The sequence below is a fragment of the Anomaloglossus baeobatrachus genome, chromosome 5, assembly GCF_048569485.1.
Source record: "Anomaloglossus baeobatrachus isolate aAnoBae1 chromosome 5, aAnoBae1.hap1, whole genome shotgun sequence".
Taxonomy (NCBI): Eukaryota; Metazoa; Chordata; class Amphibia; order Anura; family Aromobatidae; genus Anomaloglossus; species Anomaloglossus baeobatrachus.
This window is the reverse complement of record NC_134357.1, coordinates 265,893,588-265,909,439: the sequence shown is the minus strand read 5'-3', so window position 1 is coordinate 265,909,439 and position 15,852 is coordinate 265,893,588. Positions and strand designations below refer to the sequence as shown.

Below are 15,852 nucleotides of genomic sequence, written 5' to 3'. Positions count from 1 at the left end.
TTTGCTCGTCGCGCTCCCGCTGTGAAGCACACATCGCTGTGTGTGACAGCGAGAGAGCGACAAACTGAAGCGAGCAGGGAGCCGGCGTCTGGCAGCCTGCGGTAAGCTGTAACCACGGTAAACATCAGGTAACCAAGAAGCCCTTTCCTTGGTTACCCGATATTTACCTTAATTACTACTAGCTCCCTGCACACGTAGCTGGAGTACACATCGGGTAATTAACCCGATGTGTACTCTGGCTAGGAGTGCAGGGAACAGGGAGCCGGCACTGGCAGCGTGAGAGCGGCGGACGCTAGTAACTAAGGTAAATATCGGGTAACCAAGAGAAGTGCTTTCCTTGGTTACCCGATATTTACCTTAGTTACGCTTCCACGCGTCGCTGCTGGCTGGGGGCTGGTCACTGGTGAGATATCAATAATATGTGGAAGTGCGGCACTCCAACAAAGTTAATGGTGCCTGGATAGGGTCCAACCCCTATATCAACAAATCCAAAAATCCAGCACTCATATATGGTTTTGAAAATAGAAAAAATTCTTTATTGGAACAAGCAGTTCTTTATTGGAACAAACAATTATGTATACTGTGTATAATATTTCGGTCAAACGACCTTCATCAGATTACACTGTGACAGAAAATATTTTCTGTCACCGTGTAATCTGATGAAGGTCGTTTGACCGAAATATTATACACAGTATACATAATTGTTTGTTCCAATAGTGAGTGCTGGATTTTTGGATTCACTGGTGAGATCTGCCTGTTTGACAGCTCACCAGCGACCATGTAACGACGCAGCAGCGATCCTGATAAGGTCAGATCGCTGGTCGTGATCGCTGCTGCGTCGCTATGTTTGACACCACCTTTAGTGTCCACCTCCAGAAAGTGTATCCGCCCGAAAATAGGTGCAAGACAGTGACTCCGTCTGCATCATTATAGTCAATGGCCCTGGCGGCACACAGTATCTCGAGGGGAAGTATAAGGATATACTGATGATGGGGACAGACTAGAGGGGGCAGCATGAAGAGGAGTGTGGAGATAGCAGCAGCATGGGGCAAACTAGTGCTTGTGGGTTCATGTGATACCAATGTATAATGCGGGGTACTAAACTGACATTGCAGTTGATAGCTGTACTAAGCTTGGTGATATATGAAAGTAGTAGAATACATCAGTGCATGAATACAACATATGAATCTGCTACAGATACAGAACATATACATCTCCACTACCAGCATATTACATGCAGAGCTCTGCTACATCTCCACTACCAGCATATTACATGCAGAGCTCTGCTACAGATACAGAACATATACATCTCCACTACCAGCATATTACATGCAGAGCTCTGCTACATCTCCACTACCAGCATATTACATGCAGAGCTCTGCTACAGATACAGAACATATACATCTCCACTACCAGCATATTACATGCAGAGCTCTGCTACATCTCCACTACCAGCATATTACATGCAGAGCTCTGCTACATCTCCACATATACATCTCCACTACCAGCATATTACATGCAGAGCTCTGCTACATCTCCACATATACATCTCCACTACCAGCATATTACATGCAGAGCTCTGCTACATCTCCACATATACATCTCCACTACCAGCATATTACATGCAGAGCTCTGCTACATCTCCACTACCAGCATATTACATGCAGAGCTCTGCTACAGATACAGAACATATACATCTCCACTACCAGCATATTACATGCAGAGCTCTGCTACATCTCCACTACCAGCATATTACATGCAGAGCTCTGCTACAGATACAGAACATATACATCTCCACTACCAGCATATTACATGCAGAGCTCTGCTACATCTCCACTACCAGCATATTACATGCAGAGCTCTGCTACATCTCCACATATACATCTCCACTACCAGCATATTACATGCAGAGCTCTGCTACATCTCCACATATACATCTCCACTACCAGCATATTACATGCAGAGCTCTGCTACATCTCCACATATACATCTCCACTACCAGCATATTACATGCAGAGCTCTGCGCTACATCTCCACATATACATCTCCACTACCAGCATATTACATGCAGAGCTCTGCTACATCTCCACATATACATCTCCACTACCAGCATATTACATGCAGAGCTCTGCTACATCTCCACATATACATCTCCACTACCAGCATATTACATGCAGAGCTCTGCTACAGATACAGAACATATACATCTCCACTACCAGCATATTACATGCAGAGCTCTGCTACATCTCCACTACCAGCATATTACATGCAGAGCTCTGCTACAGATACAGAACATATACATCTCCACTACCAGCATATTACATGCAGAGCTCTGCTACAGATACAGAACATATACATCTCCACTACCAGCATATTACATGCAGAGCTCTGCTACATCTCCACTACCAGCATATTACATGCAGAGCTCTGCTACAGATACAGAACATATACATCTCCACTACCAGCATATTACATGCAGAGCTCTGCTACATCTCCACTACCAGCATATTACATGCAGAGCTCTGCTACAGATACAGAACATATACATCTCCACTACCAGCATATTACATGCAGAGCTCTGCTACATCTCCACATATACATCTCCACTACCAGCATATTACATGCAGAGCTCTGCTACAGATACAGAACATATACATCTCCACTACCAGCATATTACATGCAGAGCTCTGCTACATCTCCACTACCAGCATATTACATGCAGAGCTCTGCTACAGATACAGAACATATACATCTCCACTACCAGCATATTACATGCAGAGCTCTGCTACATCTCCACTACCAGCATATTACATGCAGAGCTCTGCTACAGATACAGAACATATACATCTCCACTACCAGCATATTACATGCAGAGCTCTGCTACATCTCCACTACCAGCATATTACATGCAGAGCTCTGCTACATCTCCACATATACATCTCCACTACCAGCATATTACATGCAGAGCTCTGCTACATCTCCACATATACATCTCCACTACCAGCATATTACATGCAGAGCTCTGCGCTACATCTCCACATATACATCTCCACTACCAGCATATTACATGCAGAGCTCTGCTACATCTCCACATATACATCTCCACTACCAGCATATTACATGCAGAGCTCTGCTACATCTCCACATATACATCTCCACTACCAGCATATTACATGCAGAGCTCTGCTACATCTCCACATATACATCTCCACTACCAGCATATTACATGCAGAGCTCTGCTACATCTCCACATATACATCTCCACTACCAGCATATTACATGCAGAGCTCTGCTACATCTCCACATATACATCTCCACTACCAGCATATTACATGCAGAGCTCTGCGCTACATCTCCACATATACATCTCCACTACCAGCATATTACATGCAGAGCTCTGCTACATCTCCACATATACATCTCCACTACCAGCATATTACATGCAGAGCTCTGCTACATCTCCACATATACATCTCCACTACCAGCATATTACATGCAGAGCTCTGCAACATGTTCATAAAAATACATCTCCACTGCATGCAAAACATGCAAAGCTCTGCTACCTGCACATTACATGCAAAGCTCTGCTACCTGCACATTACATGCAAAGCTCTGCTACCTGCACATTACATACAAAGCTCTGCTACATGCACATTACATACAAAGCTCTGCTACATGCACATTACATGCAAAGCTCCGCTACCTGCACATTACATGCAAAGCTCTGCTACCTGTACATTACATGCAAAGCTCTGCTACCTGCACATTACATGCAAAGCTCTGCTACCTGCACATTACATGCAAAGCTCTGCTACCTGCACATTACATACAAAGCTCTGCTACATGCACATTACATACAAAGCTCTGCTACATGCACATTACATGCAAAGCTCCGCTACCTGCACATTACATGCAAAGCTCTGCTACCTGTACATTAAATGCAAAGCTCTGCTACATGCACATTACATACAAAGCTCCGCTACCTGCACATTACATGCAAAGCTCTGCTACCTGTACATTACATGCAAAGCTCTGCTACCTGCACATTACATGCAAAGCTCTGCTACCTGCACATTACATACAAAGCTCTGCTACATGCACATTACATACAAAGCTCTGCTACATGCACATTACATGCAAAGCTCCGCTACCTGCACATTACATGCAAAGCTCTGCTACCTGTACATTAAATGCAAAGCTCTGCTACATGCACATTACATACAAAGCTCCGCTACCTGCACATTACATGCAAAGCTCTGCTACATGCACATTACATACAAAGCTCCGCTACCTGCACATTACATGCAAAGCTCTGCTACCTGTACATTACATGCAAAGCTCTGCTACCTGCACATTACATGCAAAGCTCTGCTACCTGCACATTACATGCAAAGCTCTGCTACCTGCACATTACATGCAAAGCTCTGCTACCTGCACATTACATGCAAAGCTCTGCTACCTGCACATTACATGCAAAGCTCTGCTACCTGCACATTACATGCAAAGCTCTGCTACCTGCACATTACATGCAAAGCTCTGCTACCTGCACATTACATGCAAAGCTCTGCTACCTGCACATTACATGCAAAGCTCTGCTACCTGCACATTATATACAAAGCTCTGCAACATGCACATTACCCATACAGCTTGTGTCTGCACATAACATATATATCTCCTGCATATTACATACACAGCTCTGCAACATTCACATAAAGAATACATCACCACTACTTGCACATTAGATACACAGCTCTGCTACATTCACATAAAACATTCATCTCCACCTGCATATTACATACACAGCTCTGCTACATACTTCATCTCCACTACCTGCATATTACATACACAGCTCTGCTACATACTTCATCTCCACTACCTGCATATGACATACACAGCTCTGCTACATACTTCATCTCCACTACCTGCATATTACATACACAGCTCTGCTACATACTTCATCTCCACTACCTGCATATTACATACACAGCTCTGCTACATACTTCATCTCCACTACCTGCATATTACATACACAGCTCTGCTACATACTTCATCTCCACTACCTGCATATTACATACACAGCTCTGCTACATACTTCATCTCCACTACCTGCATATTACATACACAGCTCTGCTACATACTTCATCTCCACTACCTGCATATTACATACACAGCTCTGCTACATTCAGATAAACCATACATCTCCACTACCTGCATATGACATACACAGCTCTGCTACATACTTCATCTCCACTACCTGCATATTACAATCACAGCTCTGCTACATACTTCATCTCCACTACCTGCATATGACATACACAGCTCTGCTACATACTTCATCTCCACTACCTGCATATGACATACACATCTCTGCTACATGCGCATTGCACAATTCTGCAATAAATCACCAGAAAAAATCATGCACTGCATGCATGCAATCATGAAGAGTAAACTAATTTTACCTGCTACAATACAGCCAGACTCCTCCCACACATGTGACTGGTCACATGATCATGACACCATTGTGATTGAGCAGGGGCCATATTTGATTTGGGCACTGCCCACTCTCAGTGCATACATATCAATTTCACACAGATTGGCTATCCATAAGAAGCAGAGATGATGGAGTCAAGGATAAGGCTAGGACTAGAAGTGAGCAGATCGGATCCACTGAGGCGTTAATTTGAGTCGAATTTCCTGAAATCCGTAGTTCCATGTGGATTTGAACATTCTGCTATGCCGTTCACAAGGATAAACAAAATGCCCGCCACCATTTCACACATGCTGCACACTAGTGGGCTTTCCCATAATGCCTTGCAGCAATCTCATCCCATAGTGTAGCACAGCCATTCAGGGGACCATGACAGGCGTTAGGCGCCTGGGCATTCTGTTATGGGGCACCTGGGGCTGAAAGACTTACAGGGTGATGTGAGGTGTTTTATTATGGGGGGACCTGGGGCTGTCACTGTTACAGGGTGATGTGGGGTGTTCTATTATGGGGGCACCTGGGGCTGTCACTGTTACAGGGTGATATGGGGTGTTCTATTATGGAGGCACCTGGGGCTGTCACTGTTACAGGGTGATATGGGGTGTTCTATTATGGGGGCACCTGGAGCTTTCACTGTTACAGGGTGATATGGGGTGTTCTATTATGGGGGCACCTGGAGCTTTCACTGTTACAGGGTGATGTGGGGTGTTCTATTATGGGGCACCTGGGGCTGTCACTGTTACAGGGTGATGTGGGGTGTTCTATTATGGGGACACCTTGGACTGGCATAATGTTGGGCAGCTGTTACTGAGCTACGTAAGGTGTACACTGTTCTGGGGACACTTTGGCCTGGCATTCTGTTATGGGGACCCTTCCGGCTGCAGACTGTTACTGGGCTATGTAAGGTGTACATTGTTCTGGGGACACTTTGGACTGGCATTCTGTTATGGGGACCCTTTCGGCTGCAGACTGTTACTGGGCTATGTAAGGTGTACACTGTTCTGGGGACACTTTGCCCTGACATTCTATTATGGGGACCCTTCCGGCTGCAGACTGTTACTGGGCTATGTAGGGTGTACACTGTTCTGGGGACACTTTGGCCTGGCATTCTGTTATGGGGACCCTTCCGGCTGCAGACTGTTACTGGGCTATGTAAGGTGTACATTGTTCTGGGGACACTTTGGACTGGCATTCTGTTATGGGGACCCTTTCGGCTGCAGACTGTTACTGGGCTATGTAAGGTGTACATTGTTCTGGGGACACTTTGGCCTGGCATTCTGTTATGGGGACCCTTCCGGCTGCAGACTGTTACTGGGCTATGTAAGGTGTACATTGTTCTGGGGACACTTTGGCCTGGCATTCTGTTATGGGGACCCTTTCGGCTGCAGACTGTTACTGGGCTATGTAAGGTGTACACTGTTCTGGGGACACTTTGCCCTGGCATTCTGTTATGTGGACCCTTCCGGCTGCAGACTGTTACTGGGCTATGTAAGGTGTACACTGTTCTGGGGACACTTTGGCCTGGCATTCTGTTATGGGGACCCTTCCGGCTGCAGACTGTTACTGGGCTATGTAAGGTGTACATTGTTCTGGGGACACTTTGGACTGGCATTCTGTTATGGGGACCCTTTCGGCTGCAGACTGTTACTGGGCTATGTAAGGTGTACACTGTTCTGGGGACACTTTGCCCTGACATTCTATTATGGGGACCCTTCCGGCTGCAGACTGTTACTGGGCTATGTAGGGTGTACACTGTTCTGGGGACACTTTGGCCTGGCATTCTGTTATGGGGACCCTTCCGGCTGCAGACTGTTACTGGGCTATGTAAGGTGTACATTGTTCTGGGGACACTTTGGACTGGCATTCTGTTATGGGGACCCTTCCGGCTGCAGACTGTTACTGGGCTATGTAAGGTGTACATTGTTCTGGGGACACTTTGGCCTGGCATTCTGTTATGGGGACCCTTCCGGCTGCAGACTGTTACTGGACTATGTAAGGTGTACATTATTCTGGGGACACTTTGGCCTGGCATTCTGTTATGAGGACCCTTCCGGCTGCAGACTGTTACTGGGCTATGTAAGGTGTACATTGTTCTGGGGACACTTTGGCCTGGCATTCTGTTATGAGGACCCTTCCGGCTGCAGACTGTTACTGGGCTATGTAAGGTGTACATTGTTCTGCGGACACTTTGGCCTGGCATTCTGTTATGAGGACCCTTCCGGCTGCAGACTGTTACTGGGCTATGTAAGGTGTACATTGTTCTGGGGACACTTTGGCCTGGCATTCCATTATGGGGACCCTTCCGGCTGCAGACTGTTACTGGACTATGTAAGGTGTACATTGTTCTGGGGACACTTTGGCCTGGCATTCTGTTATGAGGACCCTTCCGGCTGCAGACTGTTACTGGGCTATGTAAGGTGTACATTGTTCTGGGGACACTTTGGCCTGGCATTCTGTTATGAGGACCCTTCCGGCTGCAGACTGTTACTGGGCTATGTAAGGTGTACACTGTTCTGGGGACACTTTGGCCTGGCATTCTGTTATGAGGACCCTTCCGGCTGCAGACTGTTACTGGGCTATGTAAGGTGTACACTGTTCTGGGGACACTTTGGCCTGGCATTCTGTTATGAGGACCCTTCCGGCTGCAGACTGTTACTGGGCTATGTAAGGTGTAGACTGTTCTGGGGAATGGATGCGGTTCCCTGTAGCACGCTGCTTAGTCAGGGGCGCTACATACACTGTTCTGGGGACACTTTGCCCTGACATTCTATTATGGGGACCCTTCCGGCTGCAGACTGTTACTGGGCTATGTAAGGTGTACACTGTTCTGGGAACACTTTGGCCTGACATTCTATTATGGGGACCCTTCCGGCTGCAGACTGTTACTGGGCTATGTAAGGTGTACACTGTTCTGGGGACACTTTGGCCTGGCATTCTGTTATGTGGACCCTTCCGGCTGCAGACTGTTACTGGGCTATGTAAGGTGTACACTGTTCTGGGGACACTTTGCCCTGGCATTCTGTTATGTGGACCCTTCCGGCTGCAGACTGTTACTGGGCTATGTAAGGTGTACACTGTTCTGGGGACACTTTGGCCTGGCATTCTGTTATGGGGACCCTTCCGGTTGCAGACTGTTACTGGGTTATGTAAGGTGTACACTGTTCTGGGGACACTTTGGCCTGGCATTCTGTTATGGGGACCCTTCCGGCTGCAGACTGTTACTGGGCTATGTAAGGTGTACACTGTTCTGGGGACACTTTGGCCTGGCATTCTATTATGGGGACCCTTCCGGCTGCAGACTGTTACTGGGACTTCTGGGCCTGTCGTGCTGTTACAGGACCCCCCAGGGCTGTCCCTCTTATGTGGACCCGTGGCTGGCACACATTATGGGGTCACATCTGGCTGGTAGAGTATGGCTGCTGTTACACTAGAAGGGGCCGTCCACATGAATGTATTAAGTCTGTGCGTAATGTCCATCTGTAACACTGATCACAGACAATGTGATGTCCACAGGAATGCTTTTCTATGGACCGATGGTCTGAGGGTTAAATCTCCCAGCATGCACTATTCTGAGTGATATGCTATATCTGACTCGCCCGTTATGTCAGTGGGTGCAGAATAAAGGGCTCTCGCGCAGGTCACCCTCCATGTGTTGTTTGGTTTTCACCAATCCATCACAATTATATTTGTCATTTATTAAACTGTTCCTGTAAAACTGTTGCCGTGTGGCTGGAGGAGACGCCTGCACTGACTGCACGCAGACGAAAAACCCCGGACACAATCTGACTATCTGCATGGGCTTGTGTGAACCTGGCCTTAGCAGAGCACCTTGGGCGGCAGATTGTTATGGGGACCCTGTGTTATGGAGGTGCAGCTCTCAGAACCGGTTTTGTGGCTCATCCTACAATATGGGCAGGCGTGGGGCTGTCATCTGTCAGACAAGGGCTTTATACTGCATAGGTGAAAGTAATGTCCGTTCTGATGTATTTGGGGCCTCCCTTCTATCCTAAAGACAATCGCCCCCCCAATTATCTTGTGTATGGCCGGAGTGACTCATCTGTGCTTCTGCCCGTTCAGGAATCCATCACTGAGTAACAGGCGGATTTATTTTTTGCAGTAAAGGATTCTCCCAGTTGAAGTGTCCTCAAAAGACCATTGGCATTTTCCCATCTGACCCTCTGAGGATGGGCAAGATCAGAAAGGAGATGGCGGAGAGGATACTGAACCTCAGCTTGGAGATTATCTGCCTGCTGACTGGGGAGGTGAGGGATCCTGAGAATGGGGTATACATGTCTCTATTAATAAGACATCTAGGTGTCACATGGCATGATACTCTATTACAAGGGAGGTGTGGGATACGGGAGAGGTATATAGCAAAATGAAAGTGTCTCCATACACAGGACTATACAGCAGTGAAGAAGTCATTGGGTGAATGCTTAAAGCCTAGTTTCCGACCACGTGTATCAGGAGGATGGAGCAGGACCCAGAGCCCCAATATGGAGCCTTCTCCTCACTGTCTTATGTATGACAACACTGATCAGAAGATCCTGGACCTCACCAACAAGATGATTGAGCTGCTGACTGGAGAGGTGAGCGCTGCTGGGGTACTGGGACATTATACACAAGGGATCATGTGTCGGAGTGATAGTGCCGCTTCCCCTCTCTCCTCAGGCTTGTAAATTATTTCTACAGAATACAAAGCTTTGACCTTTTGTTACTTATATAGCTCCATCAGATTCCACCATCTTCCGCAGCACTTTACAGGCATCATCCTCACTGTACTCATTGGGGTACACAATCTGAATTCCCTATCAGTGTGTCTTTTGGGATGTGAAGAAATCCACACAAACACTGGGAAAACTTAGAAACTCCTTGGTGGGATGTGAGCCCAGGACTCGGTGCTAACCACTGAGCCACAGTGCTGTCCTGCTTGTGTATACGGCTTCCTTCAGTGTTTGTATCTGTATCAGACAGCCGGACCTTTTATATTTCTCCTTCTATTTTGCTGTGCTAGGATATGTGTTTGCAGGAGAGGTTAGAGTTTTCAATCCAATTTTGTTTTGCCTTTTCCCCTGTAGTTTTGGAGTACATAGAATAAAAATAATGTAAATGTTAATCCTCATGCACAGGACTGGATTTTAGGTCTGAGTGCAATCCGAGAAACCCATGGATGGTACTCGACCAATGTTATTCTAAGGGGCTGGGCACGTCTGATTTTTCCCTCGGACTGGGAAAAATTGCTCCAGATCCAAGCTTGATCTGATATTTGGGTTGTACTCAGCCATACAAGTCAATAAGTCTATGGAAGCCATCAGACTGGTTTCATATGACGTCTGAGTGCAGTCCGAATTCCATGGACTGACAGAATGGAAAAGACAGAAATTTGGTCCTCATTCTCTCCTTATCTCAGAGAAGCCGTCACATTATGCTTAGACTCTGCATAATCGACCCGATTCTCTTAAATTAGATAATACATGGTCATTAGAAGTTCCCTAGCAACCGCGCGAGTTCGCCCCCCCCCCCCCCCCTTAGGAACCGCACGAGTTCGCCCCCCCCCCCCCCTTTAGCATTTACAGTATATGTGCTTGAAAGGTAAAGAGTTGGGCATGAAGATAAATACTCAGAATAAGTGTTAACTTCTGAAAATGTTATCATTCTACAGAGCATTATTCTTATTAGATAATTACCTTCTGAGAAGAACTACAATTTACATAATGGTCCCCAAAGCCATATCCCATGGAAAATCGCAATTTTAGTAGGCACGGTTTGCTACTTTTTTTTCCTTTCTACAAAACACATACAGCTGCACACTAAAATGCTAACAGTGAATAAGGGCTCTCTGGTATTGCATTACTGCTATAGGAATATTTGAAAAAAAGAAAATATTTAGCTTATTTATTGGTCAATGCATGTGAGCTCGATCACCATGGCAAGGTAATCTCTGTATACTGGGAACTTAACTTGAAATGCCACTATCTGGGTTAAAAACCTCCATGTCTGGGCAGCTAGATTCCAGCTATAAAAGGGAGTGATCACAGCCTGGTCATAGGGCGGAGTTCTCAATCACAAAGAGATGCTCTATAAATATACAAAAAAACCTGATCCGCACACCCAACAGGTGTGAACAGGTGCTAGCTGAAATTACATTATAACTGCAAAACATATACAGCTGCACAGTAAAATGCTATTAATGAATATGGGAACTCTGGTATTACATTACTGCTAGAGTGATATTTGAAAAAAGAGAGATATTTAGCTTATGTATTGGCCAATGCATGTGAGCCTCATCACCACGGCATGGTAATACCGGGAACCTAACCTGAAATGCCACTATCTGGGTTACAAACCTCCATGTCTGGGCAGCTAGATTCCAGCTATAAAGGGGAGTGAACATAGCATGGTTAGGAAATACCAGAGTTCCCTTATTCATTGTTAGCATTTTAGTGTGCAGCTATATATGTTTTGTAGTTATAATGTGTTATCAGCTAGCCCCTGTTCACACCTGTTGGATGTGTGGGTCAGTCTTTTTGTATATTTGTTACTTTTTTCTGGCATTTTCACACTCCTTTTCTATATCCATTTTGAAGTTAGTTTTTTCTACTTTTCTCTGAGATGTGACTAAAAGTTTGTTGCTGAGCACAATGCAGCCATGCTAATACAGCTATAAGACCTACCTACATACCCTGGTATAGTACATAACAATATTCTTTATGTAATATATGTATTTATTGTTTTTTTGTGTTCTTTTAGGATCCCTAGGTTTCCAAACTAACCATGTTTCTAATGAGATTAAGAAAGAATCTGTGGTTTGTAAAGAAGGCATTGATATAGAGACTAATGTACTAGCGTGCCCGTCAATGAAAGATACAAATGATCACACTGAGGATGGCAACGTCTCTGAAGACAATATTCTCATAGACATTGATTGCTGTTCGCCTACAAAGCTCAAGCTTAACCAGGAGGCACTTCATATTAAAGAAGAATTGGTTTCTCCCACCAGTCAGGCACAGAGTTTATCTAATAGTATTAAAAAAGAATCCAAGTTATATAAAGGCTCTAAAATGTGTACAGTTGCCGATCATACCCTACAGTATTATGACCCTCATATTAAGGAGGAGTCAGTTGTATTTCAGGGAGAAAATTTCACAGGTACAGAAATGTCTACTATAGGTCACACTCAGCAATATCCATCTGTACATATTAAGCAGGAATCTGTTTCTTGTCTTGAAGTGAACTCCACAGAAACTGAGACCTATACACAGATAGATTATTTGGTACCCTATACTGATGAATGTAGTGGAGAAGATAGCGATTCACCAAGAGCACATGGGAATTCCACTGCTACAGCGAAAGAAAACAATAGAAGGTGTTATACCAAGTCATACTCCATAACTGGACAATCAAAAAACACCAAAGTATGGCTATGTGCGCACAGTGCATTTTTCGCAGTGTTTTTGCGCGTTTTCCAGGTGCGTGTTTGTTCAGAAAACTGATTGACTTTTCTTCACCAGAAAAGTCTATGAGTTTTCATTTTTGCTCTCTGCATTTTTTTTAGCTGCGTTTTTGTGGTGCGCACAAAAACGCAGCATGTCAATTATTCCTGCGTTTTTCACTGTTTTCCACCCATTGAGTTCAATGAGATGTTCAAAAACGCAATGAAAAACGAAAATTGCAAATACAGCTGCGTTTTAGTGCGTTTCTATGGCTATAAACGCAAGGGACATGTACAGGAAGAAGATTCCTTGTGTTAGTAAACACAGAAGCGTGAATCCTCCCGGTACCGCCACCCCTGCTTCCACCTGGAAGCAGCTGCGAAATCAAACATGAACAGTAAAAAAAAAAAATATCATACTCACCTGTCTGCAGACTTCCGGGACACGTCCGATGGCTGCAGGACCTGCCGGTGATCAGCTGATGCGGCACCTGACGGCATCAGCTGACAGTATAAGTCCAGCGGATGAGTAAAAAGCTGTGGAGAAGAAGCGCAATAGGGTTTTACCCCAATAACACACGGGGTAGAGACAGGGAGCAGTAATACTCACCAAGTGAAGTTGTGAAAGTCACAACTACTATGCAGGCATGGAAAGTTTTGATCAAGGCAGCAGCAACCCAGACTGCAGATAACATAGAACAATAGAGGAAAATAGGGTTTTTTTAAAACCGCGCCAATGATCACTTCTCAGGTATTCAGATTAATGAATCTTTATTTTGCACAGACCTGTGCAAAATAAAGATTCATTAATCTGAATACCTGAGAAGTGATCATTGGCGCGGCTTTAAAAAAACCCTATTTTCCTCTATTGTTCTCTAGTATAAGTCCAGCGGTGAGGCTGGCTTTTTACCGCCCGGCCGGCTTAAACTATCAGCTGATCCGCCGGGTCCTGCAGCGATCAGACAGGAGTCTGCACAGAAGTGAGTAGTTTTTTTTTTTCCACTGATGCATCAACTGATTGTATAAAAGCCGTGTATACAATCAGCTGATGTGTCATGTGATTCACATCCTTGAACCTGACACATCATCTGATCGCTTCGCCTTCCAGCAAACCGATAAGATGATATTGGATCCGGATTGGACGGCGCGGGACCCTTGACTCAGGATTACTGCGAAGGGGGGGTTCTTTAGTTCAATAAAGATGGAGTCATTAATTGTGTTGTGTTTTATTTGTAATAAAAAAATATTTTTCTGTGTGGTGTTTTTTTTTATCTTTACTAGAAATTCATGGTGGCCATGTCTAATATTGGCGTGACAGCGTGAAATTCGGGCTTAGGGCCAGCTGATAATATAGAGCTAGCCCTAACCCCATTATTACCCAGCGAGCCACCTGGCATCAGGGCGCTGGAAGAGTTGGATACAGAGCCAGAAGATGGTGCTTCTATGAAAGCGCCATTTTCTGGGGGGGCTGTGGACTGCAATTCGCAGCGGGTGTGCCCAGAAAGCTACAATCCCCAGCTGCCTAGTTGTATCTGGCTAGACTCAAAAATTGGGCGAAGCCCACGTCATTTTTTTTTTTTAATTATTTCATGAAATAATTAAAAAAACAAAAGGGTTCCCTATATTTTTGGTGACCAGCCGGGTACAAATAGACAGCTGGGGGGGGGTTGGGGGCAGCCTGTACCTGCCTGCTATACCTGTCTACCATACAAAAATTTGGCGATGCCCACGTCATTTTTTTGGGGGGCAAAAAACTCCTGCATACAGTCCTGGATGGAGGATGCTGAGCCTCGTAGTTCTGCAGCTGCTGTCTGTTCTCCTGCATAAACTAGTGGATGAAGTATGCTGAGCCTTGTAGTTCTGCTCCCCCTGCCTCTCCCTCCAGCATACAGTCCTGGATGCCTGGATGGAGCATGCTGAGCCTTGTAGTCCTGCAGCTGTCTGCTCTCCTGCATACACTAGTGGATGGAGTATTATTATTATTATTATTCATACACTAGTGGATGGAGTATGCTGAGCCTTGTAGTTCTGCAGCTGTCTGCTCTCCTGCATACACTAGTGGAGAATGAAGAACATATTGAAGAAGGAAATGAGAAATAAGACCTTTTTTTTTTATTTTCAACAATCTTTAATGCCATTGCTCACTGATAAAAAAAAAACCGCAGTGAGCAAAAACGCAGCAAAACACCGCACCAAAATGCAGTAAAACACATGCGTTTTTGCCTCGTTTTGTTTTTTGCCGCGGGTGCGTTTGTGCATTTTTTGCAGCAAAAAACGCACAAAAACGCAGCGTAAAAAAAAACGCAGCGTGCGCACATAGCCTATCTGATCCTCTCTGGCCAAGGTAATTACATGAGTCAACAAGAACTTTAAAGGTCCAGTCACACAAATCAAGATTGTTAACGAGATCTTTATTACGTTACAGTTTCCAGATCGTTGTTAAATCGTTGGTGAGATGTCACAGTCATTTTCCCAACGACTTTAGTAACGATGCAGAGACCTGTATAACGATCTCGTTGGTCGTTGGGACCCTGTCACACAGCAGCTATGTAACGATTCCGACCTAGGGGCGTAATGTTTGACCCTGTAATCCACGTAGGCGTGCATATGCGTCGCCTTTTCCACACCCCTCCGCTCCGATTGGTGGCCAATACTGCGTCTGATTAGGCAGCTGGCCTAGAAGGCAACTTTGTATCACTTCATCCTTTTGTCCCTTTTTGAGCCTTTTTTTGAGGATAGAACCTGCGACTCCACCCAGATTCATTCGTACTTTGTTCCCGGTTGCTTGCTTGCTTTTCGGATCGAAGCTGCATCTGCACCCGGATTCATCCCTCCTTCGTTCCCGAGTGTTTGCTTACTGTTCTCAGCGCCAACCAATCGGTGCAGAGGGGGCGCGGAAAAGGTGACGCAACTACACACCTACGTGTCACACTTT

The 15,852-nt window shown here is 45.4% G+C and overlaps 3 protein-coding genes across 5 annotated transcripts in view; 2 read left to right on the top strand and 1 right to left on the bottom strand.

The window, feature by feature from the left end:
* The window catches only part of LOC142311225 (gastrula zinc finger protein XlCGF66.1-like), a 48,540-nt gene extending 43,000 nt beyond the window's left edge, over positions 1-5,540 (bottom strand). The window contains exon 1 of the mRNA XM_075349442.1: positions 5,460-5,540. The gene's annotated coding sequence lies outside the window, so the exon portion shown is untranslated. The remainder of the gene's footprint in view (positions 1-5,459) is intronic.
* Positions 5,541-5,570: 30 nt separating this feature from the next.
* Positions 5,571-12,320, top strand: LOC142311230 (oocyte zinc finger protein XlCOF29-like). 3 transcript variants are annotated; one of them, XM_075349450.1, is made up of 4 exons: positions 5,571-5,649; positions 9,603-9,747; positions 9,886-10,074; positions 12,236-12,320. In XM_075349450.1, exons 2-4 carry the CDS (start codon positions 9,670-9,672, stop codon positions 12,242-12,244), a joined length of 276 nt encoding a protein of 91 aa, XP_075205565.1. In that variant the 5' UTR covers positions 5,571-5,649; positions 9,603-9,669; the 3' UTR covers positions 12,245-12,320. The 3 variants fall into 3 exon arrangements, with proteins under 3 accessions (XP_075205565.1, XP_075205567.1, XP_075205564.1); XM_075349452.1 differs by lacking the exon at positions 5,571-5,649 and adding an exon at positions 5,838-5,920; XM_075349449.1 differs by lacking the exon at positions 5,571-5,649 and adding an exon at positions 5,851-5,920 and having other exon boundaries at positions 9,608-9,747.
* A 22-nt stretch (positions 12,321-12,342) lies between these two features.
* LOC142312731 (uncharacterized) overlaps positions 12,343-15,852 on the top strand; it is a 29,476-nt gene continuing 25,966 nt past the window's right edge. The window contains exon 1 of the mRNA XM_075351719.1: positions 12,343-12,900. Within this exon, the coding sequence (XP_075207834.1) occupies positions 12,343-12,900 (558 nt within the window). The remainder of the gene's footprint in view (positions 12,901-15,852) is intronic.